The following is a 27,843-nucleotide window of genomic DNA, read 5'->3' on the forward strand; positions in this document are numbered from 1 at the left end:
TCTGTAAAGGTAATGAGCATTTTCCCCCTACATAATTTAGCTTATTTTAGGCTAACAGATAGCCTCCGCAATGAAGCTGCAACGTGTGCGTCTGTGTATATTTGAAATTTTGGCGACACATTTCGAATTTTTATACAATCACCAGGTTCTATTTTGATTCCATCAAGATTTGAGAGAGGACTAGTGGCAGCGGCGCTCTTGGATGTCAGTGTTGCAATCCTACAGGGGTCGCTGTTCAAAATAGCGCACATTTTGAAATGTGTCATAGCTCTTGGTGGTGTTTACTTGCGCTTGAATCTATGATGAGAAACATGGCGGACGAAGTTGATGTTGATATTGAAGGAGATGAATACGACGAAACTTTCAGGTAAAAACGGCTGTTGTGCGTTTCTTTGATGTCATATAACCAGCGAGGACATTTTAAAAGGGTGTAACCTACTCGCCGTTGTCAATGGACGGAAGATCCTTTGCTTACAATGTGCAGTAACGTCTGATCGCAAAATGTCAGCTAATGTGAGTTAGCTAATGGTAGTATTTAAACATCGACAGCTATGGCGCGATTAATGCTTTTTGGACAACGCTTTAGAAACTGTGAAATGTGTGTGGTATTTGTGAAGCTTTGTCTAAATGAGTCAACTTGTCTCATTGCATCCCTGATATACCATTAGCGGGATCTTTCCACAAGAATTAGCTGCTACATGGCTCCGCATGTATCTGATGGTGGGCGCTCCTCCTCTAAACAAGTCATTTGTAAGGGCAGCTATCTACTCAGAACTCTATACGCCCTACTCTATTGAAAATCATAAGTTGACACACTGGGCTAGGCTACTTTAAGCTGTGTGTTTGGTTCAGAAGACTGTCTTGCTTGCTTTGAGCTGTGTATGGTCTATCATCTGTTAACGATTCTAAATCTGGTTTATAGCGACTTTGCTGGAGGAGATGGTGCTATCCTTCAAGATCAGTATTTGCAATCTGCGTGGAAGGACAATAGCAGCATACTGGTAACGTATAACAACTCTATTACTACAATCTATACTTGAATAGCTTTTTACTGGTAGTCTAATGCCTTTATGTTGCATGCAGGACACATAACGAATGGTAATGACCAGTATACATACTGCTCGATCATGGAAAGTGCTACCAGGTAGAGGGTTAATACTGAGGTCAAAGTTGTTCCTTTTTTTCAGCCTTGGACATTAGACAGCTCCATCAGTGCAGAAAACAGGGAGGTGATTGAGAACATGCTTCTGGAAGAGCAGTATCCTTTGAACACAAACACACTTTAAAATAACTGAACATTACATTTTCATTTATTCAGTGTTACATTTCAAATAAATTAAATCAAAGTGACATCTGTTTATGCAAAGGAACCTCCGAATGTTTACATTTACCTTGACAGCATCCAGGTATTATCTCACTGGCAAAGCAGCACCGAAAGGTGTGTGGACCAATGAGAAGCCAAAAGCTAAAAAGTAAGCCTCACTGTCTCAACATCAGCTGAATGTGCTGCCTATGTGACCTTCAAAATTAGGACTTTTTAAACATGGCCGATGCACTTTGAGGGGGATAAAATCATTTTATTTTGCACACTGTTCTCTAGGTCCCCTATGAAGGCGGCTCCAGCAGCAGCTCGCTGGGCTCAGGAGGAGAAGGCTCTTTTCGAGAAAGGACTGGTAGGGGCTTCAAGCAAACTCTGTAGCGCTATTGGAAACTTTCCTTTAGATGTTCCTCACAGAAAATGTATGCGATAAAGATAAGACTAGTCTTATCACAAAAAGTAGTGGTATTCACAAAGGCTCTAAAGTCATGTCTTAGAACCCATGCACCGACTTGTGTCTGTGGAGGATGGTATGCTAATATACTCTGTCTCGGTGTGTGTGTGTGTGTGTGTGTGTGTTATGGGTGTAGGCACAGTATGGTCGTAGATGGACAAAAATAGCCAAGCTTATTGGCAGCCGCACCGTGCTGCAGGTGAAGAGCTACGCCAGGCAGTATTTTAGGAACAAGGTAAGGCTGCCCCCTGCTGGTTCTTTTAGCTGCATGCAGTTGTATATCTACTGAATTGGAGATGATGTCCTCATTCTCTATCCAGCATTCTGACTGTTGTCTTTCACCTTCCTTTTGACCTCAGGCTAAATCTGAGCCTCCTCCTGCATCTTCATCCAACGAGCCTGCAGAGCTTCAGCCCACTGCAGTCGAGAAACCCACCAAGACCCACATCAGCGCGCTGGCTAACGCCGTGCGGATTGAGACGCTGTCTGGCGACGAGGACGAGGACGTGGACATTACAGATGATCTCAGCGATGATGACGACGTCGACTCGCAAACTGACCAGCTGCCAGAGACGGGCGGAGGGCAGGAGGATTTCGAGGAGCAGGACAGCCAGGGAGAGGGCAGCCAGAGTCCCCAGTCGCCCCCGACACCAGCCAGTCCCACAGACTCGCCAGCCACGCTAGCAGAGGCAAGCAGCGATGGTGGGGCAGTGGAAGGGGACAGTGGGGCAAACTGTGGAGCCCTGCTTGATCCCAGTGTCACTGAGGAGGAAAATAAAACTGACCATGAACCAGCGAGCCACGAGGGGGGACCTCAAACAGAAGAGGAGAAAAGTGACGACCTTGGTAATATGTGCTCCTGTTCTCCTGTTTCATTATCCCTGTTTATAGACATACGTGTAACTTTCTTGTTAAGCCGTGCACAGATTTATAATCTCTTATTTAGAGTAAGTTAACTTGGTCACACAATGTCTTGCATAGCCAATGGTTATTTTGTCAGTAATCACTTACATTTCATTAGCATTCTATGATCTCTTACTGTCTGAATGCAGATTTAAGATGTATATACTAGACTACTCTTCAGAAGGGCACCCGGAACATTACTTGGTGATTAGAGCAGTTAACGTGGAGCTCGGGGTGCCGATTCAGCTTTGTTTTCTGATGCTGTAAACTTTTGGAATCCGGCACCTGCCATTTTTTGGATGTGCTTCACACTTCCTCATTAAGAATTAGATGTATACGGATGGCTGATTTATTTTGTGGATGGTGTGGTTACAGGCACAGACAAACCCGAGTGTACTGATGAAGAGGAGCAGGACGAGGAGGAAGAGATCAGGGCTCCTGAACAGGAAGTGACATTAGACAAGGATGAAATCACTGAGGAAGAGAAGCAGGCTATCCCAGAATTCTTTGAGGGCCGATCGGCGAAGACGCCAGAGAGATACCTTAAAATCCGGAACCACATCCTGGAGCAATGGTGAGTTTTAAAATTGAAGTGATTTAAGTTGAGCTAAAGTGACATTAGAGCACGATGAGTTTCGTGTGTGTGTGTGTGTTTTTGCTGGTATAGCTGAACGACTTTACTGCTGGTTGAAAAGGTCTTCTGTCTTTTTGCATCTTTACATGTTCTTATTGAGGAGAACACATTCACAACAGACATTGAGAATCAAGCCACATCATGCATGATATGATCTCTCGGCCTCATTTTCTCTCTCCTCTCTTTCGTGTGAATGTATTTCTCCACCAGGGAGAAATGTAAACCCAAGTATCTGAACAAAACATCAGTGCGGCCTGGTCTGAAGAACTGTGGCGATGTGAACTGCATTGGCAGAGTGCACACTTATCTAGAGCTCATCGGAGCCATCAACTTCAACTGTGGTAAATATCCCTTTGTCTCTCTCTCTCTCTCTCTCTCATTCTCTCTCTCTCATCTCTGCCTCTCCCTTTGTCTGTCTCGGTCACCTTAAGACCTGTTACCTTCACTTTGTCTCGCTCTCTCCAGCTCCTCTCTGTCTTGAAGCTTCTCTCTGACACCAAATATCCGTCTCCCTGCCAATTCCTCCTTTCCCCACCACCGCCACATCTATCCTCTGTTTGTTCTACGTCTGTTGTGCCTCTTCCTCATCAGTCTCCCACTAATCTCCTCTCTCAGACCAGGCCATCTACAACAGGCCCCGGCCGGCAGACCGCTCCCGCCTGAAGGAGGGCAGGGACACGCTGGAGGCCTATCAGCTGGCACACCGGCTGCAGTCCATGGTGAGACTGAGCAGCGCTATGTTTCTTACAGTGTCCTTTATGTTCCCACAAAATTACCTCCGCCAAGGAGGTTATGTTTTCATCGGGGACTGGCGTTTGTTTGTTTGTCTGTTTGTTTGTTTGTTTGTTTGTCTGTCGGTCTGTTTGTTAGCAAGATAACTCAAAAAGTAATGGATGGATTTTGATTACATTTTTTGGGAGTGATCTGTAACACCGTCGGGATTCCGGAGCCGTTAATGTGTTTCGCTTAGTGGTGTAATGGCATAGTATGGCCACGTGGTGGCGATCTGAATAGTTTAGGTTCAAATGTATGACAACCTAGGAAGAACAATACAGGCGGAGGTCTGCGCTCTCTGAGTGCTTTTCTAGTACTTGGTATACATTTGCCTGTGTTTTGTCCCTTTTGTAACTGTTACAGTATGGTTTGTTATCATAATTCATTGGAATTATTTTATATTTGCTGACGTATTTGGCTGACTTTTTGCCCTTTGTGCTTTCTCTGACGCAGCGCACAAGGAAGCGTAGAGTTCGGGATGTGTGGGGAAACTGGTGCGATGCCAAAGACCTTGAAGGACAGACATATGAGGTAATGGACTCCAACAGAGCATCACTGTAGCAGACATAATAGGGAATGATGGTAATGGGATTGTTTTATTCACTTGCTGACTTTAATATATGTGTGCGTGCGTGTGTGTGTGTGTGTGTGCGTATGTGTACGTGAATTCACATCAGCACCTGAGTGCTGAGGAACTTGCCCTTAGAAGAGAAGAGCTGAAGAAGAGGCAGCCCAGGCCTTTTAAGCAGGCCAGACTCAAGGGGTGAGTGTGTGTGAGTGTGTGTCTGCCTTGTTTAAGGTCAAATGTTCTCCAAAATATTTTCTCATCTCCACATTGGAACCACTTTTTCTGAGCACTAGGTCCAGATGTTGTCATTGTTATTGCCATGCATGTCTTCTTGAGTTCAGACTTTGGTGGTGATTATTTTAACAAATAGTGAAATGGATGGCATTTTTGATTGTCACTTCATTGTCTCATCGTTGTCTTGTAGGTCCATTGATCCTTTCCAGCTTATCCCATGCAAAGTTTTTGGAGAGGAGAAACAGGTTTGATTATATTATTTTTGTCTTCCATGAGTATATTTTGTCTTTGCAGAGATGCCAAAATGTACAATAAATTGAGTCATGATGCGTTTCTGTGCATTGATTATTCCAGTAATTAAGGGGTTTGTTAAGATTTAATTCAGCCAAAAAAGGTTTTTAAGATAAACACTTCCTAATATATGGTTACATTCTTAATTCATACATGCTAATTTCCAATCTTGTTTTCTTTTCTTCCAAAGGAACCATTCCAGGTGATCGTCAGTGCTGAAGCCCTGGTTGTCATGGATATGGTACGCATACACAGTCAGTCACAGATGTTGAGGAAATGGAAAATGAGTGCGTCATCCCCCATTATTCTGTGAGGATTGATGTCGAACGTCTTTTTGTTTGTCCTTTACCCAGCATGCTCATGTGTCCATGGGCGAGGTGATTGGTCTGCTCGGTGGGGCGTTCCTCGAGGAGGATAAAGTGTTGAAGGTGAGTAGAGGGAGAGGTGGACTCCTCCTTGGCTCCCAGCCACAGGCTGTAGGCTGTAGGCTGTAGGCTGTAGGCTGTACCCAGCCTGACAGTACTATCAGTCTTTTTACATTTCCATTGTGATGAGTCATATGGCTTCACCCGGCCTGTTGAAGGTACAGCACACCGGATGCATACAGATTGGTACAACGCCTCATCTTAAGGAATTGTACCTCTGACAGTTTTTTTAATAAAAGATGAAAAAAATCTAATTTAATCAACATGATTAATCGTGTGTGTGTGTTTGCAGATCCATGCTGCTGAGCCCTGTAACAGTCTGAGCACGGGTATGCAGTGTGAGATGGACCCTGTCTCCCAGACCCAGGCCTCTGAGCTGCTGGCAGCCAAGGGACACAGCGTGGTGGGCTGGTACCACTCCCACCCGGCGTTCGACCCCAACCCCTCAGTGCGGGACATTGACACACAGGCCAAATTCCAGGTACACACATTATCCTTTCAGAAAGGACTGTGAGGTCTAACATGAACTTTTACTACCCTGGCTATCACCAGACTAAGCTCAATCTTTTAAGATTTAACGTTAGTCTGGGAAGTCTGCGCTGTATTTCTACTGCATAAGAGGCATGGTCGATGGGCATAGTTCAAATAACTCTGTACTGTATGCATTTGGATAGTCCTAGTCAACCAATCAGACCAATGATGGGCCTGATGGATAAGCTAGTTTGTATTGGTCCCAAGAAATGTGAACAGGAGGCAGGAGAGATACATACAGTATGCAGGTTTCCAGCCTGGCCTGCCGGGCGGAATCCAGTGACTGGCAGATTGGGTTGGGTTTACCCAGTCTAGAACTTTACAGCTCAGTGGAGTGCTGTGTAGCTGGCATGCTGATGATGTCCCAAAGCTTCCATGGGCTACTTGCACATACTACTCGTTTGTTTTTCGGGTGAAGTCAGGTGTGTTTGAACCTGCTGTTAGTGTTAATGTAATTTAGTGTCTATACAGACCCGGTTTGGTGGTGCACGTAGTGAATCTTACGCTAAACATGGATTAATAATGATGCTAACGATTTACAGGTAGGCATGTTAAAATATTTATTATTGGGCAAACAAGATATTCAAGTGTTGGAGTGAAGATGTAAAGAGCAGAATATAGCCGAAGATGCCGCTACAACACAATTAATGATCCACCGAAAAAAGTAGCCACATTGACAGCCTTTTCTCCAAGTAGTCCATTAAACCCAAATGAAAATAAATAACGCCATGATTGAATATTTCGAGCATTTGCTATATGTTAGCTTTTTGAACCTTTTTTTCTTAGATAAGAACCAGTTTTAATAGTAGTGCACACACACAGGAAGAAGCATGACGTCTGTGTGAAAGAAAAAAAAAAAAAAACCTTGGAATTGAAAATACATAATTTAGCCTCTTATCAAATATAGATTTGCTCTACAAAATACCTGAGGGCAAGGTTAAATGAGACCCGTGGTATCATTTTCTGATCTTTTGAAGCTGTGTATTTCACTCTAACTTGAGTGAAGGCTGGGGGGAAAAAACACCACATCTCTAAGCCCTTTTAAGAGATCAAAGCCGAGAGATCTGAAAGCGCTGGCTCATTCCAGGTGATGATCTACCACCCTCTGCTCCCTCCACGCATCACTGCCCCCCCTCTGTTCAACTTTTTTTCACTGCTTTCAACTCTTGGCTTCTGGTCTCTCTACAGCATGTCTCCTCACTCTTTTGCCTTGTCAGGGTTACAGAAGGATCAGGTTCAGTAAGAGACTTTGGAGTGTAAAGGTAAGAGGAGGTGCTGGCGCTCATTTGTGTCTGGTCTGTCCTGTGCGCTTTCAGAGCTACTTCTCCCGTGGAGGAGCGCCGTTCATTGGGATGATTGTGAGCCCGTATAACCCCACCAACGCCTCCCCAGTGTCCCAGACCACCTGCCTGGTGGTGAGCGAAGAGGAGGGACCAGCAGGCCCTCAGAGTATGTACATGTCACGTCATCTTATCTAACTCATTGAAATACATGTTCACTGCAAAAAAAGAATCTTGTTTGCCTCTTCTGTCAATGTATGTTTACCTGTAAATAACAAAAGACTTGGCAGGTAGGTATGCGGATGCCAATCTCCGCAGATATTCCCTGATCGATAACAGTGTCTTAAAATGAGCCTACGCTCTGTAGTGATTAACAAGTTGTGTGTTTACATTATCATTTAGCAAGGCCTCCATTGATGAAAAGATGTTGTTATTTATGCTCGGTAGTTTGCGTGCAGTACTGTTTGATGCATGCTTATGTAGCTGCTGTGTATCCCTGTGTGTTTCAGGGCTGCCTTACAGGTTTGAGCTGCAGCACTCCTCCGAGAGGCCGGACTGGGAGGAGGTGATGAGGAGAGCCGAATGGGTCGTGCAGAAGTACAGGCAAACACACGGGTCAGTCTGTGGCCGACTACAGTGGGATGGGTCATAACATTACCGAACATTGAAAACATAGTCAATTGCAATTGGTAGTTTGTTTGTTTGTTTTAGTTTAGTTTAGGTCGGATGTTCTATGAAATACCATAGATTTAATGAATAAATAAACAAATAAAATCTTCTCCAAGATGTGTATGCATTTTTTACATAGGAATTATTATATTTGGAACTTTTGGAGCACAAAATGAATTGTATGCATGTCATTGTACTTAATCATATTTATGCATTGCCTTTTTCCTTTGTTTGTAGGAGTGTACCTTTAGACAGGATCTTCCGCAGAGACTCTCAACTCACTTGCCTAGAAAAGGTAAGCGACTGAGAATTTCAGATGTCGGCTTAAACACTGTATACTTGATAGCTACTCACAGACCCTTCATCATTTGACAGCGAGTATACACACCAAGTTGTAAGACTTTCCTGTTGCTTGTTTCACCATGTCGAGTCCTCATATTGGCTATGCGATCTTCCCTCAGATGCTTGCATCAATGAAGACCTATCTGGAGCTCATACCAGCGGTTGAAGTCAACACGTTCTTGGTCCAGGTTGAGACTCTATTTGTCACTCAGTTTTCCTGCGGAAGTGAAGGGAATGATGTTGGAGACGATGGCAGCAGTGCTGCTGTTTTCTTGGATGAACCAGTGATGCAGGATCATGTCTATACCCTCTCGTCCCCCGGGCAAGTCATAGATGATGACATTTCCTATGCTGAGGAAGTATTTACAGAGGAAGGATCAAACACGAATCTCCCAGACTATGACAACCAATGCAATACAGTGACATTTTGATCATCAGGTTCTGTCGGTGGAACACCATATTGAAGCTTGTGAAGAACTTGACCGTAGTACTTCATTAACGTGCAACCAGTCTCCAGATCAGATGTTCATGTAGCAGCTAAGTGCAGTATATAGCAGTATTATTAAATAGTTTTTTGGTCCCTCAAAGCAATGATTCGGATTAAGCAAACATTACTGTAATGAATATTTACAATTTTAAACTGGGTAGCAGGCAGCTATGCTGTAGCATAATATGCATTTTTAAGTAACATCACCATTGTGGTTTATAACAAATATAATAGATAGTTTAGTCAAACTGAAATAATGTATTCTGTACACTGTATGAAATAAAACTGGAATAGTTCATGGTACTTTGCCGTTGTCTGCATATTTCTCTTCAAAATGTAAGGGGAAAGGGCAAAAGGCAGAGGGAACTTTTAAAAATCCGGAACTAATGTTATTGACTTTGATTCCAGCGGAATGTTTTTGTAGACACACTGATATTCGTGCTGGAGCAGCTTCGGACAGTTTGCCAGATAAGTTTTCATTAAGGTCACAATGGAAATGACCGCACTCGCTGTGTATGACTTTTGCTCATTTCAATGAGTATTTTTTGACAAGAAGGTGTCTAGAACTGGTAATTCTAATGGACCGAGCGCCATCTATTTAGCTTGCTAACGTAAATGTTAAGAGAAGTTGCATGAGATTGCGTCTGAGTCTGTCCTGACTCTTCTTGCTTTGCTAATCAGTATCATCCAACAAGTGAAGACTCGATTACCTTATCAAGGAGAATGGTTCCGTGGATACCTTTTTTGAAGACGGAAATGTTTTGTTTGAATGTAATGTTATTGGAACTATGTCACTTTGAGCTTAGGCTATGAATAGATAGCCTACTAGTCTCCTCCAGTGACACTAATGTACCAGATCAATATCTTTCTCCAGAGCAATACCAAAGGTCTGTTCAAGAGAAGTTCTCAGATAATTGTGAAGAAACTAGCTTTGTGTCCAAGGCTACATCTCAGTTTGCCGGAGAACTAGGATGGAGTTGATGTGTGTGCGTCTCGTAAGACAGAACTTTTTGCGTTCCCTTCCAATCAACAGCCAAGGGTTTATTGTGAAATCGCTTGGATTGTATTGTGTTGGTAGAGTCGAGCTACAGAAATGCTGTACCCCGCGTTTAGAGAGTGTTCACTCACTTCGGAGCATTCGGGTGTTTGGAAGGAAAAACAAAACTTGTCAACCTTCAAGACAGCTGACAAGCCCGAACCAGTGTCACGCAAGGACAAGCCTCAACACTTTTGGCAGCAATCGGTTTAAAGGGAATTTCAACATCGTCTCTACTGTCACCTTTCCAAAACAGTCGTTCCATACCTCTGGGCGTCTACAAGCTTTACCTGCTCCACTTCTGTGGCTTGTGTTAAAGCCCATTCAGAAGCTGCTGGCCATTATACTAGGCAGGTAAGACCACACTCGAGTAGAGGATTATGTTGTTTGTACTGTTACCTAGTTTGTTGCTCAACAGGTTGTGAAGTATTTTAATTGTCAAAGGATTTTCTCAATCTTACAACACAGCATATGAGCAAGAGCACTTATTGTGAAATAACCATGAATTTGTGGATTTGCGATAGGAGTTTTTTTTTACAGTCTATGGTAGAGTCCCACAGAGATGTCACTACTGTGGTTAAACTACTCTTTCAGGAGCATCAGGAAGTGGTGGATAGCACTTCCTCCCAACAAGCGGCAGCTTCTACGTGAGACGGCATGGCGACGAAGGTGGCATCTGGCAGCTGGAGCAGCAGGACTGCTGGTTGTTATGGCGATCTTCCTGCTCACACACATGGATGAGTCACCGGTGACAGGACGCACCAGACTGCTTGTGTTCAGCATGGAGAATTTCTTGGAGCTGGCCAACATAACTGCAGAACAGGTGATAGCATATTGGGGAAGACATGGATGCTGTCATGGTACTCAAACCTTGTGTACATATATGAAATATATTCATGTTTGGTCTGTCACTGAACTATGTATGTGTACATGTTTTAGTTATTAGTTTGTCTGTTTTATTATGTCTGTGTATTCCATGGCCTCGTCAGACTGGGGGACATTTCAGGCCAAAGAATCTTCAGATTAATGCTAACTTAAAATCACTTTTGTACCCTCATCTCTTTTCCCCACATTAAATCCTCTCCTCTAACTCCACCTCCGCCCATCAGCACTTGGAGGAGTATAAGGACTCCATCATCTCCACAAAAGACCCCAGGCACCAGTTGGTGGAACGGGTGGTGCAACACCTGGCTGAGAGGAACCAGGACATTGCTGAGATCTCCACTGTGCCCTGGAGCGTCCATGTGGTGGACAGTCCCACCATGAATGCCTTTGTGCTACCGGTATGACCTACAGACCTGCCACTCAAGCACATTACTCTGATAGTGTTCACTGATTAGAGAATGGAATTTACTAATGTTCTATTTTGTTCCCAAGTTACTTCCGCTACACTAAGATAGCATTATGAAATTTTAAAACAGAGACCTTGTGGGAACAACTATGATACTGATAATGGAACTCTCTTGAAAAGAGTCTCTAGTCGAAATGGCAACCCATGATCCATTCATTGAAGTTGAGGAAACGGGGCTGATGGGGAATCTTTGTGCAATTCAGTGTGTCGAATAGTTTAGCCAATTGTTGATACTTTCACTGATTGAAATGGCATGTCTCAACTTTACTCAAACAGTCTGTATTGTGATATGTGTGAAACAGAATGGGAAGGTGTTCATGTTTACGGGGATGCTGGAGGCAGTGGCAGACATTCATCAGCTGACCTTCATCCTGGGACATGAGATGGCCCATGCCCTCATCGGACACTCTGTAAGTGTAACTACATGCTGGGACTAAACAATTCAACATGTTAAGTCATGTCTAGGCCTGTGATGATAATTATACTATCGATTTACCGCATGATAAATAAAACTATGGACAATGACTTTTACGGACTTCAGTATTCCGTTGTTTTGTTTTCAACATACTTGTTGTATATTTGTGTTTAAAAGTTGTGTCCTAAAATATTAACGACTAACCTTAAGGCCTGAGTGTGCTTCTGCAGATATGGCCATGACATACGGTCATCCAGTCGTAAACCTCAGTGTCTCTAAAGTATGTGCCGTTGGTGTTTGAGATAGTTGGCAAAAACTTTTTTCCGTACCTTTTAACAGTTTTATCTCAACCAATTCATAGCCAATTTACTCTTCAGTCTTCTTGCTTGCTCAGCCAGTTTGCCATCATCAGGGTTTATGTGCCCCTTTGCACGCACGTCTACAAGCTAATAGTTGAAAACTTGCATACACCTACACATGGTATGTTTTCATGGATAGCCTGGGTGTGTTAAGTCAGACAGAAACAAGGAAGCATGGCAATACAACATTCTGAAGTAACCTAACTCATCTGAAACATCACTGGGCTCAAAGCTGGGCACAAAGCTGGGCACAAAGAACTGCAGCTGCAGAGGTCCTGTAATCACATTATTGTGTTGATAATGTTGTTGATCACAGTATTTTCTGCGACAATATATCGTTCAGTAAAAATAGTCATCATGACAGGCCTAGTCATGTAGGCCTCTCTTAAATACCCACTATGTAGATGATGGAATTTGTGACCACCTCAAGGAACAGAAAACACTTGGCAGATAAGCTGTTTGTCAGTGTAGTTTTATATCTGAAAGACAGCATTTCTATTAATTGTATTAACTTGTCATTGTTAGATTTCCTTATTTATATATATATATATATACTTTAAATCATTAGCCTAGGAGATTGGTTTGGCAAAGCCTACAGATAAAGATGTTAAAAACCACTGGTCCAGGAAATAATAATGAGTCCTCCTCAGATTAAATTCACTTCAGTGATCTTTAGTGCCGTGTCCAGCCTGCTTAATGTCAGCCTTTACTGGGTCTCAGAGGGTCATGAAATTTAAACTATGGCCCATCTCTCCTTTGGCAGCGAAATAGAGACATTTGGACTGTGAATTAGTACTGATGCTTCACACACCACAGTGTAGGTTTCAGTCACAGTGTGGTTGTCCACTCTTACGTACATATTATTGTGCAGTAATTGTGCCAAGTAGTTCCTCTAATTGTGCTGAAACTGTAGTCTCGGGGTCTAATGTGGTAAATTGTCTTGGCAGTTTGCTGGTTAATGGGGCGTGTGCAGGATGACTTTCAGGGATAGCGGGTCGTGCGTCTAGAAAATTCTGAAATTTTGTCTGGTAATTCATAGTGAGAATTTTGTCGTTTTGAGATTTAAGAGTAACAAAGTAGCAAAGCTGTAACCTTTTATAGGTAATTTGGGGTTGCAGTCATTGCTAATCACATCACAGATTCTAAATAGTTATTATGAATTCCTGCATGCACTCCCATTTTAAGTGCCTTATAAAATGCCTTCACAAAGAGTATGTCTGTGTCCTCTATCAGTACAGTAAGAATTATAAGGCTGTGTTTCATAAGACCAAGAAAAAATGACTGTCAGTCATTCATTTCCCACAATCCTGTTGGTGACTCATTATGCAATTCACCTCAGCAAGGCAGGGGCATCTGCTTTTAAGGTTGAGAGTTCTCTCTGTCCAAGGCTGCCTTGTTTGCTCACTGTTTTTGTGTCTTGAAGTGTCTTGAGTCTTGAAGTGCTGTGTGCTCTGAGCAATCCTCTCAGGGAGTGAATGCATCCTCTGCTGAACTGTCAGCTGAGATGTCATGCAATTTCTGTAGTCTTAAATTTGGCAGGCGTTTCCCCCAATGATGGGATGGCCACCCCGTTTCCATGGCACTCCCCAGATCCTCACACGAGCATCAGCGCATCTTTTTAAGCGGCCATTTAAAACCGTTTCATCTCTGCTGAGGCCTCGCGTCGGCTTTCATGTCGGAGGCTAGCTTGAGCTAAAATTAAGACGACACCGGCATTTCAGACAGGGTGGGTAGAAGGGGTGGCGTATGCACTGCACGCTGCTTGTGAATTTGAAGGAGAGTGTCATTAATTGCAGAGTCATTGCATCAGTCGGTACGGTGACATTGGGTGTGAGACTGAGGGGCCCCCCCTGGTGCTGTGGGGGGGGGGGGTTGCAGGGATCGCTGATGTTGGATTCAGGGCAAGAGGCTCCAGCAGCGCGTGTCTGCTCCAGGGCCACTCGTGTCTGTCTGCTTTTCATCTTGTACACCTTACGGCAGGTGTATGTGCCCCCCCCCAGGCTTTTCCTCCATCTCTCCTAAGAGGGTACCGTAACTCTGCGCCACAGCCGCTGTTTATGGAAATGAGGACTTGAGTCAGGCTACACGTAGACAGAAGTCGCAAAGCGATTTCCCCTTGACATTTATTTTAGGCATTTCAAGGCAGTTTCCTGAGACAGACGTATTCTAATTGCAGGAGAGTGCCTAGCTACGAGACGTGCCATAAATCACAACTGAACTTGTCGTGTGGTACAAACTAACCACCGAACCTACTGAGGGCAACCCGATGCAGCTCTGTTGCTTTGAAATCAAACTGAATCATCTTCCTGAATCTCAATATTCTGATCACAAGTGTGGGCAAATTACTCAGTTAGCAAATTACTCTCTGGTGCTGATTCAATTAAGTCAGCACCATTGAGGCTACATACATACATTGTTTTATGCTTAGGCATGCCATCATGCTATACATCTATAAACACTCAACAGATCAACTATGCTGACCTGCCTGTTGCATCTCATAGCGTAAATACTGTATGCACTCAAAAAGTCCCAACTGTATTACAAGTTGCTTTCATTTTGCTGCTCTGCTGCTCTTGCACATTGCAGGGCTCAGTGGCGATTCTAGAGATTTGTAACAAGGGTGGCCCTAGTGGGGCACTGGTTAATTCAAGGGTGGCATCTATAAACAGAAACTGGCTCAAGTTGTTAAATGAGCACACATGCATGAGCAAAACCATGCACAAAGCACCATACACCATAAATTGAAGGACAAAGAAGGACAAAGACCATACTCTCACATCAAATGTCTTTGTAATTGGATGAAATGTCAAATACAGGTCTCAGCTCATTTTCAGCTCTGAACAAAACCTGTTCAGGAATTAGGCCATTTGAGCAAAAGTGGAAGTATGAAATGTTTTTTGCCAATGGCTCTTAACTGGTCTGGTTTTGGAACCCATAATTTCACATGTTCATAAAGTTGTGACCAACCATATATATATTTAGCGTTCAGGCCAACGAATATGGTGAGGTAGCCTACATACAGTAAGACACGCAGAGTGCCTGGCCTACTTGTTTGGAAAATGCAGATGTTTGGCATTACATTTGTGAAGTCAACTGCTGATGTTACCTTTCAGGTACTACTCGACAAGTTTGTCGACAGGGGTCAATTCATGTTTCCATGTGGCATTTTACTTTGGATGGTTTTATGCTCTCATGTGCACCCCACACTGTCTCATTTTGTCCTCAATTTAAGTGAATCCATATTCTTATATTCTTATCTTATTCAGCTAAATATGCTATATGAATATCTTAATCTATCAGCTATCTAAATATGTTTTCGTGTTAGCGCAAGCAGTTGCCTGTAGGCCTATTGTAAACTCATGCTAAAAACAATAAGCCATGTAGCCTATAACTGCAAGCATGTTTGCTAGATTGTTTATATTTCTGAACCCTGATATTTCAAACTAGTGCCCTGCAAGTGCATCAAGAAAGGTCTCGCCTTCGACTGTTAATGGCGAATCGTAGACTAGGATTTTGGGGTGGCACCTGGGGTGGCCAATTGAATCTCAAGGGTGGCCTGTGCCACCCGGAGCCACCCCTCTGGCTACGCCCCTGGCAGGGCTAAACTTCAACTATGTTTAACTTTGCTGTGAATCATCATAGCTAATTTGTAGTGAGCCCAGCAGCAAGCACAACACAAATCTTTGTCCGATTCCTTCAACCCAGTGAAACTTAGCAGCGAGTATAGTGTATGCTGCGTCCTATCTGTAAGCCCCATATGTGCGACCACAGAAAAGGAGTTTTTTTGTTTATCATCAATCACTAATAAGCCTCAATTGCTGTGGAGCACTTGTTAAAAAGAGAAGAGGTCTAAAGGGCCTTTACCTAGGTCTGGACTAGTGTGATAATTTCAAATGTATTGTTTCGATACCAATACTAAGTCGAGAATTGCGATACTTTAGGAAATTTAGATGAAGGATCACTATTTCGCTTTCCTTTACTTAAGTTAAAAATAACTATCTGTCTTTAATCCAGATATCAATAGATCGGCTAATAGCTAATATCTGCTGATATCGGTGCATCAATTTATTAGTCAGGCTCTACTCTGTATGTTCAATACTACCCAGTGCCATTGATGTATGGAGTGCGGTGTTTAAAATTGCTGTGCAGCTGAAGGACACTGCAGGTTTAGGGTTTTATGCAGGGGCTGACACATTTATATGTAGCTGAATCCAGGTTGACAGAGTCGCAGAATTCAGCATCCAGTGTAGATTTCAACACCAGGCCGACCAGAGTAGATTGAAATGATTTGGTATGTGTGTCTGCTGTGTTATTTGACTGCTGCATAATGCAATTTAATGGCAAATGACTTCCACTGATGTATATTCAAGCACTTTCATGTTCTGTATGACTGAGGAGAGGGCTTTGTAACTTACCTGTTGTTATGTTCAGGGGAGGATATATGACTGTGGTCCAGGGCTAATTAGGAACAGCCATGGTCCCTAATGATTTATGTAATATTTTGGTTTTGATGAAGCACTTTTCAAAGATGGAAACATAGCCTTTGGGATTTTGAAACTCCTGTTCCTTGAAGTGTGTAGAGAAGCAAGTCTGGGGTTAGTAGGACAGACGAGATTGCATCTGACTATAGCAATACTCTTGAAATATATCCTCCTCACCCCCCTTTCATTTTCTCCCTCTTATTTTCACTCTGCCCGACTCCCCCCCCTCCCCCCCCCGCACACACACACCTCCTACACTAATTTTGTGAAATTCAAAAATAGCTTTAATAGCATGGCTACAACCATGTGACAAATAGGGTGTTTAAAGAAAACATGTTTATTTTTATGAATTTATCATTTTATATAATACATCAAATGTATTTGTACAAAATATTTTCTCTCTTTGTTTACTGTCTTTTTCTTTCTTTCATTTTTCTTTCTTTCCCTTTCTCTCTCTGTGTCTCTCTGAAACACACTCTGACTATTTGTACAAAATGTGAATAATTTGTCCATCCTCTCTGTCTCTCTCTCTCTGTCCCAGGCAGAGCAGGCCAGCCTGTCCCATGTGGTGGACTTCCTGTCCCTGATCCTGCTGACGGCCATCTGGGCTGTGTGTCCGCGGGACAGCCTGGCCGCGCTGGGCCATTGGATCCAGGGCAAACTTGTGCAGGTGAGGTCCATTGGGCCTTGCCTCTGGAAACCAGGCCACAGAGAGCATGTGTGTGTGTGTGTGTGTGTGCGCGTGCGTGTGCGTGAGTGTGTGAGTGTGTATGAGAGTATGTGCGCAATCTGCGCATGTATGTATGTGCATGTGCTGAGCTGTCTGTTTTCACGGGGCACGCACGCACTTCGTCAAAGATATATGAATCTGATCACTCGTTACCGTATTCCCTTTTATGGATGACCCATCTCACAAGCCCACTTACTCTTCCCCTTAAACGACCTGGGTGCTAATGCGTGAGGGTTGTAAGTGTCCAAAAGGAGATGACCGTGCACTTTGGCTAATTATGATAGAGTAAGGAATGTGTGGGCGTCAGGCTTTAAACTAGCAGCCCTGGTTCCGTAAGGGGTCAATCTGGAGCAGGAGGCAGAAATGGGATCTGGGGGACTCTTGAACCCTTTAATGTGCTTCCTGCAAATCAAAGATTTAAGAGCGCTGGAAGATCTTTGGTCAATATCAGCCGTTGCGTCTTTTAAAAATGGTACAGGATGAAAGAAGACCTCAGAATCTTTGCCACCATCAGTCAGAAAGGCATTGTGGGAGATCTCGCTGTAGGATATGTTTGTCTAGTTATGGGCTGCGTTTAGCATTCACTGCAAAATAGCTGTCGAGTGTGTCAGACAGTGCAGCATGGCATGTTATTATTGTTTTTGTGTTAAATCTGCAGTCACAAACGCTCTCTGGTATCGATCTCGGGAGTGTTTGACATACATCAGGCGCTCAGTAAAATTGAGTTACTGTGCAGTCCGCCGATTTCTCCACGGCAAAGAGCGTCTCGACAGCAATGTTACGAATAATAAAGCCCTCGGCTTGCCGTTAAAAAGCAAACAATTCTTCCCAGGCTTTTCAGGCTGGCAGGTTTCCTCTTTAAGAAGAACTGCTTCGCTGTCACATTCTTGTTTTTTTAGAAAATTAGGTAGCACAGGCAATATCCCAGTGAAGACAGGCTTTTAAATGAAGCAGAAAAATGGTTGTGTTGCCAAATGCAGGTTTTTTTTTTTTTTCAAGTGGTGAGTTTTTGAAATGAAACATTTTGTGAGTGACTATTCCATTGTTTATCTCTCTGCCATTCTCTTGGCTCTCATCTCTCTGGGTGATGTCTTTCTTGATGTGTCTTTCTCATATGTATGTGTGTGTGTGTTTGTGTGTGTGTGTGTGTGTGTGTGTGTGTGTGTGTGTGTGTTTGCTCCAGTTCATGTTTGATCGGCCGTACAGCAGGAAGCTGGAGGCGGAGGCGGACCAGGTCGGACTGCAGCTGGCTGCCAAGGTAACGTGCTGCCGCCGCCGCCACCGCTACCATCACCACGGTGATGCTGATGTCTCAACTAGCGGTTTCTAGTGCCGCCTGTGCCACTCTTGACACAGGGCCTTCGCCTCTCAGGGACACCTTTTGCTTTCAGTTGGCAAACGTCCCTGTGGCGCAGTGAATAGACTCAAATGGAATTCCTCCCAGTGTGATGACTCACTCTGCAGCATTGTGGGTCCAGGCTATTGTTTGAAGAAGGACAGCAGTGGTGCGTCTGCTGTGTGACTGCCCCGTGTATGAGAAGAGAGACTGTTTCACAATGAAAGCAGTTTTGACAGCCAGTTTAGGCCCAGAAAGGGTCTTTAGCCAGCTCATATATCTCCGCTGGAGCATCAGCTGTGTTTTAGAGGCTATTGTTTTTTAGTGTACCTGTTTACATGGACCCGGGTCGGGTGTTGCACTCAGGGAATGAGCATGTTAAGATGAGAAAGGATTTGTGCGTGTGCGTGTGCGTGTGCGTGTGCGTGTGCGTGTGTGTGTGTGTGTGTGTCTCAAAGTTGAATAAAGAGGTGCCTTGCTGGGCATAACCTCAGTAAGACAGTGTGCAAGTGAACACGAAATCAGCAGAATATGAGCAGAAAATACACAGCTGATGTTCTACTGGAAATGAAGGAGTTGGCTAAAGAGCCTTCTATGCATAAACCGCATTCTGTGCAAACCTGGTCGAAACGAGTGTTATTAAAATGCTCTTGGACGGCGAGGGTCAGACTGCCTTGTCAGGGAGAGATGGAAAACAGGCAAAGCTAGGAGGGAGGGGAGATGGTGCAGGACTTGGAATCTCTATGATAGATCAAGAGAAGGTGAGATTGTGTACATTACATTTCAACAACAAACTCGAACAAGAACATGATGCACAGAGAACAAATGGTACAAATTTGACATACAAAGACATAAATCAAGCATACATTAATGAGATGCAATGCTGAAGTGCCTTGTTCTTCCCTGCCTGTGTTCCATTGACATCATTTGGTGATCATTTGCCCGCGGTGCCACTAGGTGGCAATGTTGCCAAGCGCTTTCAGAGCTCCTGCCGCCTGGTGCTCTTCCTGTGCTTGGCATCAGCCAATGGAGATTCGGTGGGGAGAAGCAGGTCAGTGTTTTCAGATGAGAGAAAGACAGAGAGAGAGAGAAATAAAGAGAGAGAGCGAGAGAGAGATAGTCAGAGATTGAGTCAGGCAGTGTGAATGTGAGACAGAGACAGAGACAGAGACAGAGACAGAGAGAGAGAGAATGCAAGAGAGAGAAAGAGAGATGGAGCTCTCGCTGTAGCACATGCTCAGAGAGGCCCACATCACATGTGGAGCTGAGTGAAGGACACTGAGGCGGTTACCTAGACAACGGTTCTGGAGACCTGCAGCAGCACAGTGCTAAGTGGCACAGTGGAATGTGACCCGTTTTGGTGGAAGCCCAGTGTAATTGGGAGTGCTTGGCCTAATTTGGGGTACTGGAACAGTCCTGTAAACTGCCTACGGGGGTGCAGGAGATATAGGCTGTTGTCCTGGATACTGGGTAGCACTCAAACCTGTGACTAAAGGAGCCGTTTGCCATAAATGTGTACCACTGCTTAGCTTATGGCCTGTTTACATGCAGAGAGACCTCCTTATGAACCCAGTAGACTACATGAAATATGGCGGCGTAAGTGCATCATCCATTTTAGGATGTCAGCTCAGGTGAACGTATTCCTATATGGATCTCCCACTGGCGACTCTCTTTCACGATGGCCATCTGTCTGTTTTGCTCTCTTTCTCCCTCTCCATCCATATCTCACTGTTCTCTCCATCATTGTTTCCCTTTCCCTCATCCTTCATGTTCTCGTTTTTCCATCCCTCATATGTTTCTCTCTCCCTTCTGTTTTCTCTCCTCTCTCTCTGCCGCTCCCTTCCTCATCTATTCTTTCTCTCTCTCTCTCTCTCTCTCTCTCTCTCTCTCTCTCTCTCTGCCTCCTCTCCCTCCCTCATCTACTCTTTCTCTCTCTCTCTCTCTCTCTCTCTCTCTCTCTCTCTCTCTCCCGTAGGCGTGTGCGGACGTGCGGGCCGGGCCAGTGTTCTGGCAGCAGATGGAGATCTCGGATCAGCTGCGGGGCGAGCCCACCGTGCCCGAGTGGCTCTCCACCCACCCGTCCCACCGGAACCGGGTCAACCAACTGGACCGCCTCATCCCTCAGGTACACACACACACACACACACACACACACACACACTGCTCCCCACTCCGCACAGGTCTGCTGCTGCAGCTCATTAACCCTACAGCCTCTGGAACAGCAACCAACTCAAACCCTCAACTGAGCAACCAGCCACCTGAACCCCCCCCCCCCCCCCCCCCAATACACACACACACACACACACACACACACACCAAACACTCAGTGGTGAGTCTGGCGGGGACGCTCGTCTAGACGTTGGCAGCACAGCTTGGCTGGGCTGGGCTGGACTGGGCGAGCGGCTGCGATCTGGTGGGACCGTGAGGTGGAAGTTGTTTTGACGGCGGGTTAGAGCCGGAGAGCGGTTAGCGGCGAGGGGCGGGAGAGACGGCGGCGGCGGCGCTGCTTTAAAGAGCAGCTGTTAAGTTAGCGCTGCAGAGCCAGGCTTAGCGTAACGAGACGCCAGGAGACCGCTAGCTTTTACTGCTAATGGAGACCTGTGGCAGTGAAGGCAGAGTGGTGTGTACACACACACACACACACACACACACACTCACTCTCTCTCAAGCACACACTCACACACACACACACACTCACACTCATTCTCACACACACACACACGCACGCACACATTTACACACACTCTCAGACAGAAACTCGCACAGGTACAAATGAGCACACACATAGTGTACGTTCCTTGCAGGTAAGTTGTCAGAGTACAGCGAAGCAGCTGTACAGTCAGGAAGTGCGTCTTAAAGAGAAGAAGCTGGAGGCTAGAAGCTAGTTAGGGAGGGTCCTGAGAGAGAGAGAGAGAGAGAGAGAGAGAGAGAGAGAGAGAGAGAGAGAGAGAGAGAGAGAGAGAGAGAGAGAGAGAGAGAGAGAGAGAGAGAGAGAGAGAGAGAGAGAGAGAGAGAGAGAGAGAGAGAGAGAGAGAGAGAGAGAGAGAGAGAGAGAGAGAGAGAATTCGATTCGAATTCGATTCGAATTCGAGAGTGTGGAGAGCCACAGGCTGCACGTCCAGTCGCCTCGGCTCCCAGTGACCGGCGATGGGCAACCCTGCCCGTTCTAAACAGCCGCATCTCCTCAATAATTCACAGGGCATTTGCATCGGCCGTCACGGAAGACAGATTAAGCCATTAGCCGCGCGGCGGACCCGACGCCGGAGAGGAAGTCGGCCACAGTCAGGAGGGACGGTAGCGAGACGCGTTTGGCCCCTATTGGCTTCGGCAGTTCTGAGACCACACACCCCCCCCCCCCCCCCCATACCCCCCAACCCCTCTCAGTGTAGCGTGTGCTTTAGTAGCCCCCAGCATCGGCTACCAGACCAGACGTCCTAATGGTATCTGTGTCGGCAGACTGCGCTAAGCGCTCCTCCAATGCGATCTGTCTTTCTTTTTTTTTGTTTCCTGCTTAGCGGGTGCAGCGGCGTGATTGCATCATCCAGGGCTGCCCGCCCCGCGCACACTCTAGTTGAAGAAGACATTTCCTCAGATGGAATCATCTTCCAGCTAGCACTAATTAGGCTAAACATTTGCGCTGTTCTCGGCTCCACAGATCTGGCTGTAATGTAATGAAGACTTCTTGCGTTTGGTGCGGTGGTTTGCCGATTGATCTCCTCTCCACGGCAGCAGTGTTCTTCACTTGCGTTCTCTCCTCCTCCTCTCCTCCTTTCCTTCACCTCTCCTCCTTCTTTCCCTCCTCTTCACTCCTTCTCTTTCCCACTTCTTTCTCTAGTCTAAGTTCGGCATAAAGCTGTTTTACGGTGCTTGTGAGTACAACTCCACGGGCTCCCTCTGCCTTTGCCCCGTGTTGTTATGGCGTCGTATCTCTGGATGCCGCTGGCATATTTCCCTTTACCGCAGCTCGCCACATTTAGCTAAAGGCAGCCCTTTGTCTCTATGGTAGAAAAGATCCCCGCAACTTACACTCATCAGAACTGAAGGGCAGCTGCAAAGAACATGGCCACGCTCCAAAAGTAGCTGTCATTTCTCTGTGTGCACGCATGTACGTGTGTGTGTGGTTAAGTGTGTGTGTTGTTGAGTGTGTGTGTGTTGTTGAGTGTGTGTGTGTTGTTGAGTGTGTGTGTGTGGTTGAGTGTGTGTGTGTGGTTGAGTGTGTGTGTGTGGTTGAGTGTGTGTGTGTGGTTGAGTGTGTTTGTGGTTGAGTGTGTGTGTGGTTGAGTGTGTGTGTGGTTGAGTGTGTGTGTGGTTGAGTGTGTGTGTGGTTGAGTTTGTGCGTGGTTGAGTTTGTGCGTGGTTGAGTTTGTGCGTGGTTGAGTTTGTGTGAGGTTGAGTTTGTGTGTGTGTCAGTGTGTGTGGAGTTGAATTAGTGTGTGTGTGTTTGTGTGTGTATTTGTCACACACAGGGGCTCACTTAACCTTGGACATGAACTTTAAGCTGCAGAAAGGAATCCTGCCTCCTTGCTGGCAGTTAGGTGCATCAAACGCAGGGGGAACAGATGGCCAAAGAACTAATTGTTCATCAACTGTGTGTCTGCATGTGTGACTGCCCTGTGTGTGTGTGTGTGTGTGTGTGTGTGTGTTTGTTTGTTACTGCCTGTGTATGTCTTTCTCAGTTATCAGCATACACCCTCAGGACAACTTTTCTAATTCCAATGTGAACCACATTCGCTGTCTAATTTCTGAGAGCCTCTTTAGCTCAGAGCATGCCTCTGTTTAGCGGTGCCAATTAACATGGCTAGTGCACAGCCATCATTCGCCCTCCCCTCCCACACACACACACACACACACACACACACACACACACACACACACACACACACACACACACACACACACACACACACACACCCTCACCTCGCCTGTTAAATATCCAGCCAGGAAGAGAGGTTTTTCACCCCTTCCCCACGGGGGTCCTCTCTGACTTTGGCTCCGACCATCTTCCTCGACCTCTGCGTGCGCGGGTTTCAGGCCTTTGCATCAGCTGGATGGATCTCTCCGGAAAATCCTCACACGTATCGACGTGCAAATGGCTTTTAAAGGCCGAGGCTGAGGCCCAGTAGCAGCAGTGAGTGGCGGCCTGTGGTGTGCTGGAGTGGAATTGATGTGTGTGTGAGCTGGAGGGCGAGGGGGGAGGAGGAGGAGGAGGAGGAGGAGGAAGAGGATGAGGATGAGGAGGAGGCAAAGGCGGTTGCGCCTCACGCCTGGAAAAGTTACAGTCTGACTTTAAAAACAACATATACAAAATGTGCTCCAGTCTCTCTCTCTCTCTCTCTCTCTCTCTCTCTCTCTCTCTCTCTCTCTCTCTCTCTCTCTCTCTCTCTCTCTCTCTCTCTCTCTCTCTCTCTCTGTGAGTATGGGTATGTCTGTGTATATGAGCTTATGTGTCACCGTGTGTCCCAGTGTGGATGTGTGTCCCAGTGTGGCCATATTTTAGTGAAATAACTGTAGATGTCTCCTGCTCTGCAGCTTTCTGGGTGGCTGTTGTAATAATAGTTGATCAAGAGCAGCTTTGATAAAGCGCTGTTTACTTACGCGCCGTATTTCAGTGCCATGGAAACGACCCCGATGAGCTCATCTTCAAACACGCATCGGCTTCTTTGGTCACATTACATGCTGGACAAAGTCAGAAACGTCTGTCGAAGAAAATCCTTTCACCTCTTCCATCTCTCCCTCTCTCTTTCTCTCTCTCTTTCACTCTCTCTCCCTCTCTCTCTCCCTCTCTCTCTCTCTCTCACGTTTCTATCTATTGCCTCAGTCCCTCGTCATGAATGTCAATCAGGTGGGATAGGTCCGTGGAGGTCAGTGGATATAGCCACAGACCTGACCTCAATGACCCACATTAAGCCGTTAGAATGTGTCACACTCACAGAGCATGTGAAAGAAGAGGTCCAAAGGGACACGTTCTGAGGAGTGAGGAGGAGGGGGGGTGGTGGGGGGGGTTCTTAAAAGAAAAATGGATCTAAGTCATAAAAGCCTCACGCTGTCTAACCTGCTGATTCTAATATACGGAGGGTGTTCAAGGACTCCTCCATGCAGCCAAGCTGGCAAAAAGCACGATGCAGGTAATACCAATACCAAAAGGACTGGGTTCATCCTCCAGGGAGCTCACTAGCTGCTAAAATGCATCACCTTTTTACCTGAGCGGAGTAGCATCTGCATTCTGCACGCGTGCACGACTGCCTTTGGCTACATATTAGACAGGCTGATAAGCGGCTTCAAGGCCGACATGCCTTAATGTTGAAATGGAAGGGTGAAAGCAACCTCAATGTACAGCCACATTATGCATTAAGATGAAACACAATTTACAAGGAGCAACAGCCCTTTCAATACAGGCAAATTTGATGAGAAGACGACATTTTATCTATGGGAAAAATTGTATTGCACTGTATGTAATTTTAAGGAGAGTGAGATAAAAATGTGTCGTAATGTGCTTGCAAAATTACATTGACTTGCTTTTAAAGCAACACTAAAGAGTTTTTTATACCTTAAAATAATGTTTTCAAAGTCATTTCAGTGGTTCATCAACTCGTAATAGGGTGAACGGCACTTCTGCATTCGCTTCACGGCCCTCATATCGGCTATAACCGCACCGACCAAATTGGGTAGCCGATCTATAGTTCGATGGAATGAGACCCAAGAAACTACAAATTTTACTTGCGTCGATATTGCATACTTTGATAAAATCATGCAACACACTCTACCTTGTCTGTGGACATCGTAATTTGCTAGATAAACAAATAGCGTGCTTGCGACAGAGGAAAAGTGCTTCAGTGTTGCTTTAAGGACAAGCTTTCACTTGTTGAATATACATTGATGTGAATGTCTGTGTTGGGTCATTGACGACATGTAAATGTGTCCGCCGCAGGTGAGAGGTCAAAGGTGAAAGGTTATCCGTCTTCTGCCCTGTCATCCCCCAGGCTCTGGAGCTGAGGTCCAGCTGCGACTGCCCGGCGCTGCCCGCCACTGACCCGCGGGCCGTCTTCTCCAAGAGCGTGCGCCTGCTGCTGGAGAGCGCGAGGCAGCGCGAGAGTGCCGAGAAGGAGGAGAAGTCGTCTATCGCCTCCGGCGGTGGTGGTGGTGGCGGTGTCTTCCTACCCCTTCCCCAGGCACCATCACCCCTGCCCCCAGGGCCCTCAGGCCAGTTGGGGGGAGTGCTGTCCCCCACGCCAGTCCTCTCTCAGGCCCTCCCCAGCAAGTGACACTCAGAAGAGCAGAAGCATACACTTCAACTGGACCTCACCATCAATAGTAACACTACACAGTGGTCACCACCAGTAGCATTGTATTCCCACTAATCATCCGTTTCTCCACTGATCTGTCAAATTTGCCTTTAGCCTTTTGCCTGTTGGGAGATGACATGAATGTATCTTTAAGGTCTTCTACGGTTAGCTTAGCAGTGCAGGATGTTAGAGCTCTGGATTCTGCATGTTAGGCATATCAGAAGGCTGTTATATAAACTCGGATCTGGTCCTCAGCCTGAGATGCATAACCAGGCTTGGCCACAGGGACTAAGCCTTGAAATTCAATTCATGCTAATATCATTATGTGATGTGTAATGTGACAATCTCTCATTTCAGTGATGGTATAGCCCAGCTGTTACTGTGTATGTGTATGTGTGTGTGTGTGTGTGTGTGTTTGTGTGTTAGATGGATGAGGCGTAAGTGTAAGCCTGTTTCATTAGAGTGTAAAATGAGTCAGGATGCTCTCGCGTAATGTCAGCCGCATTTCGCAGCGCAATATTATCGCGTTAATAATGAAACCGCTCTAAATGTGGATGCGATTAGCCGTAATCGTCTGATTAGCATAATGGCCCCATACAGTGGGTAGCATTATGATGTGCATTATTCATCAAAGGGCCCGGGCGCTTCCTTTAATGTGTGTGCTATAGGTTCCGGGCAGTGACGCAAGCAGCGCACTCTCCGAACCCAGCCTGACTCGCTCCAGCCTGCAGGACCTGATGAATTTGAGTGTTTCTCTATCAAGTGCAGAAGTGGAGGGAGCAGAAGAAAGCGGTGTGTCAGTACAGCGTGTTGGAGGCTTTTTTCTGCCAGCGCTGAGGTACCTCTATTAGTATGGTGTTAAGGGAAGGGGAGAAGAGTTCTCTCTCTCCCCCTCTCTCTCTCTCTTTCTCTCTCTCCCTCTTTTTAGGTGCACACACACAGACACACACTATCTTTCTCGTTCTTTCTCTCTCTCTCTCTCTCTCTCTCTCTTTCTATGTAGGTCAGGGCTTGCACCCTGCTTTGCGAACGTGAACTTCTCCAAAGGGTCCAGGCCATTATGAACGTGGCAAAAGGACACTTAAAGGCAACGCACATTGTTTTCACTACTGATTTGATATAGAATAGACCCTCAGCATATTTTTGACGTGGTCTCTGTGTTTTGGTTTTCTTTTTGAAAATATCACTGAGAGTGAGGGAGGTCATTTCTATGACATGATAGCAATATTTTGCTGTGTTGAACATCAGGGAAATAAATATTTTACTATAAGTACTCTTGTAGCCTTCGTTTTTGTTTTGTTTGTGTGTGTGCTTTCCTATACAAAATAAGCTCTGTGTATGTGTGCTTTCCAATTTGTGCGTACATGAAATAAGCTGTGTGTGTGTGTGAGAGAGAGTGTGTGTGTGAGAGAGAGACTGCAGTATTTCCCCTGGTGATGTGCAGTGGTGGTGCGGCTGCCTGTGTGTGGAGTAGGAGGCAGACCTGTGTGGGGTCAGAGCTGCAGTCCTCCTGTGGTCATGTGAGTGCTCTCTCTTTCCCTCTCTCCCCCTCTCCCTCTCTCTCCCCCTCCCTCTCTCCTTCCCTCTCTCTCTAGTACTGCAGTGTCTGCTTGAGGAGTAGGGAGCCTCTTGTCTATTCTCCATCTGACTAATCTTCTCCCTGTCTGTCTCTTTACCTGCTTTGCTCCTCAGCCCTTCCATTCCATTGCTCTTCTCCTCCTTTGTTTCTTCCTCTTTTACTCATTCACCTTTCTTCCCACCCTCTCTTTTTATTCTCTCTCTCTCTATCCTCTCTCTCCATCCATCCTCTCTCTCTCTCTCTCTCTCTCTCTCTCTCTCTCTCTCTCTCTCTGTAGTATTGCAGTAGCCACACTTTTCCCTGCCCTGACTCCTCCTGTGGGACTTGAGCATAAGAAACTCATTACCAGATGTGAGATTGCAC

The 27,843-nt window shown here is 45.6% G+C and overlaps 2 protein-coding genes across 3 annotated transcripts; both read left to right on the forward strand.

Moving 5' to 3' along the window:
* The first annotated feature begins 243 nt into the window (after positions 1-243).
* On the forward strand, positions 244-9,213 carry mysm1 (Myb-like, SWIRM and MPN domains 1). The gene is made up of 20 exons (XM_062556593.1): positions 244-367; positions 923-1,001; positions 1,188-1,258; positions 1,407-1,472; positions 1,601-1,673; positions 1,909-2,007; positions 2,132-2,618; positions 3,051-3,249; positions 3,520-3,650; positions 3,925-4,028; positions 4,537-4,614; positions 4,761-4,846; positions 5,076-5,130; positions 5,367-5,417; positions 5,530-5,604; positions 5,894-6,082; positions 7,449-7,581; positions 7,922-8,027; positions 8,319-8,376; positions 8,543-9,213. Exons 1-20 carry the CDS (start codon positions 258-260, stop codon positions 8,852-8,854), a joined length of 2,562 nt encoding a protein of 853 aa, XP_062412577.1. The 5' UTR covers positions 244-257; the 3' UTR covers positions 8,855-9,213.
* Positions 9,214-9,352: 139 nt separating this feature from the next.
* oma1 (OMA1 zinc metallopeptidase) lies at positions 9,353-27,171 on the forward strand. 2 transcript variants are annotated; one of them, XM_062556355.1, is made up of 8 exons: positions 9,353-10,300; positions 10,541-10,769; positions 11,056-11,229; positions 11,600-11,707; positions 17,094-17,222; positions 18,466-18,540; positions 20,594-20,743; positions 25,599-27,171. In XM_062556355.1, exons 1-8 carry the CDS (start codon positions 9,882-9,884, stop codon positions 25,878-25,880), a joined length of 1,566 nt encoding a protein of 521 aa, XP_062412339.1. In that variant the 5' UTR covers positions 9,353-9,881; the 3' UTR covers positions 25,881-27,171. The 2 variants fall into 2 exon arrangements, with proteins under 2 accessions (XP_062412339.1, XP_062412340.1); XM_062556356.1 differs by having other exon boundaries at positions 10,167-10,296.
* Positions 27,172-27,843: the final 672 nt, after the last annotated feature.

Source organism: Sardina pilchardus, chromosome 15 (genome assembly GCF_963854185.1).
Source record: "Sardina pilchardus chromosome 15, fSarPil1.1, whole genome shotgun sequence".
Taxonomy (NCBI): domain Eukaryota; kingdom Metazoa; phylum Chordata; class Actinopteri; order Clupeiformes; family Clupeidae; genus Sardina; species Sardina pilchardus.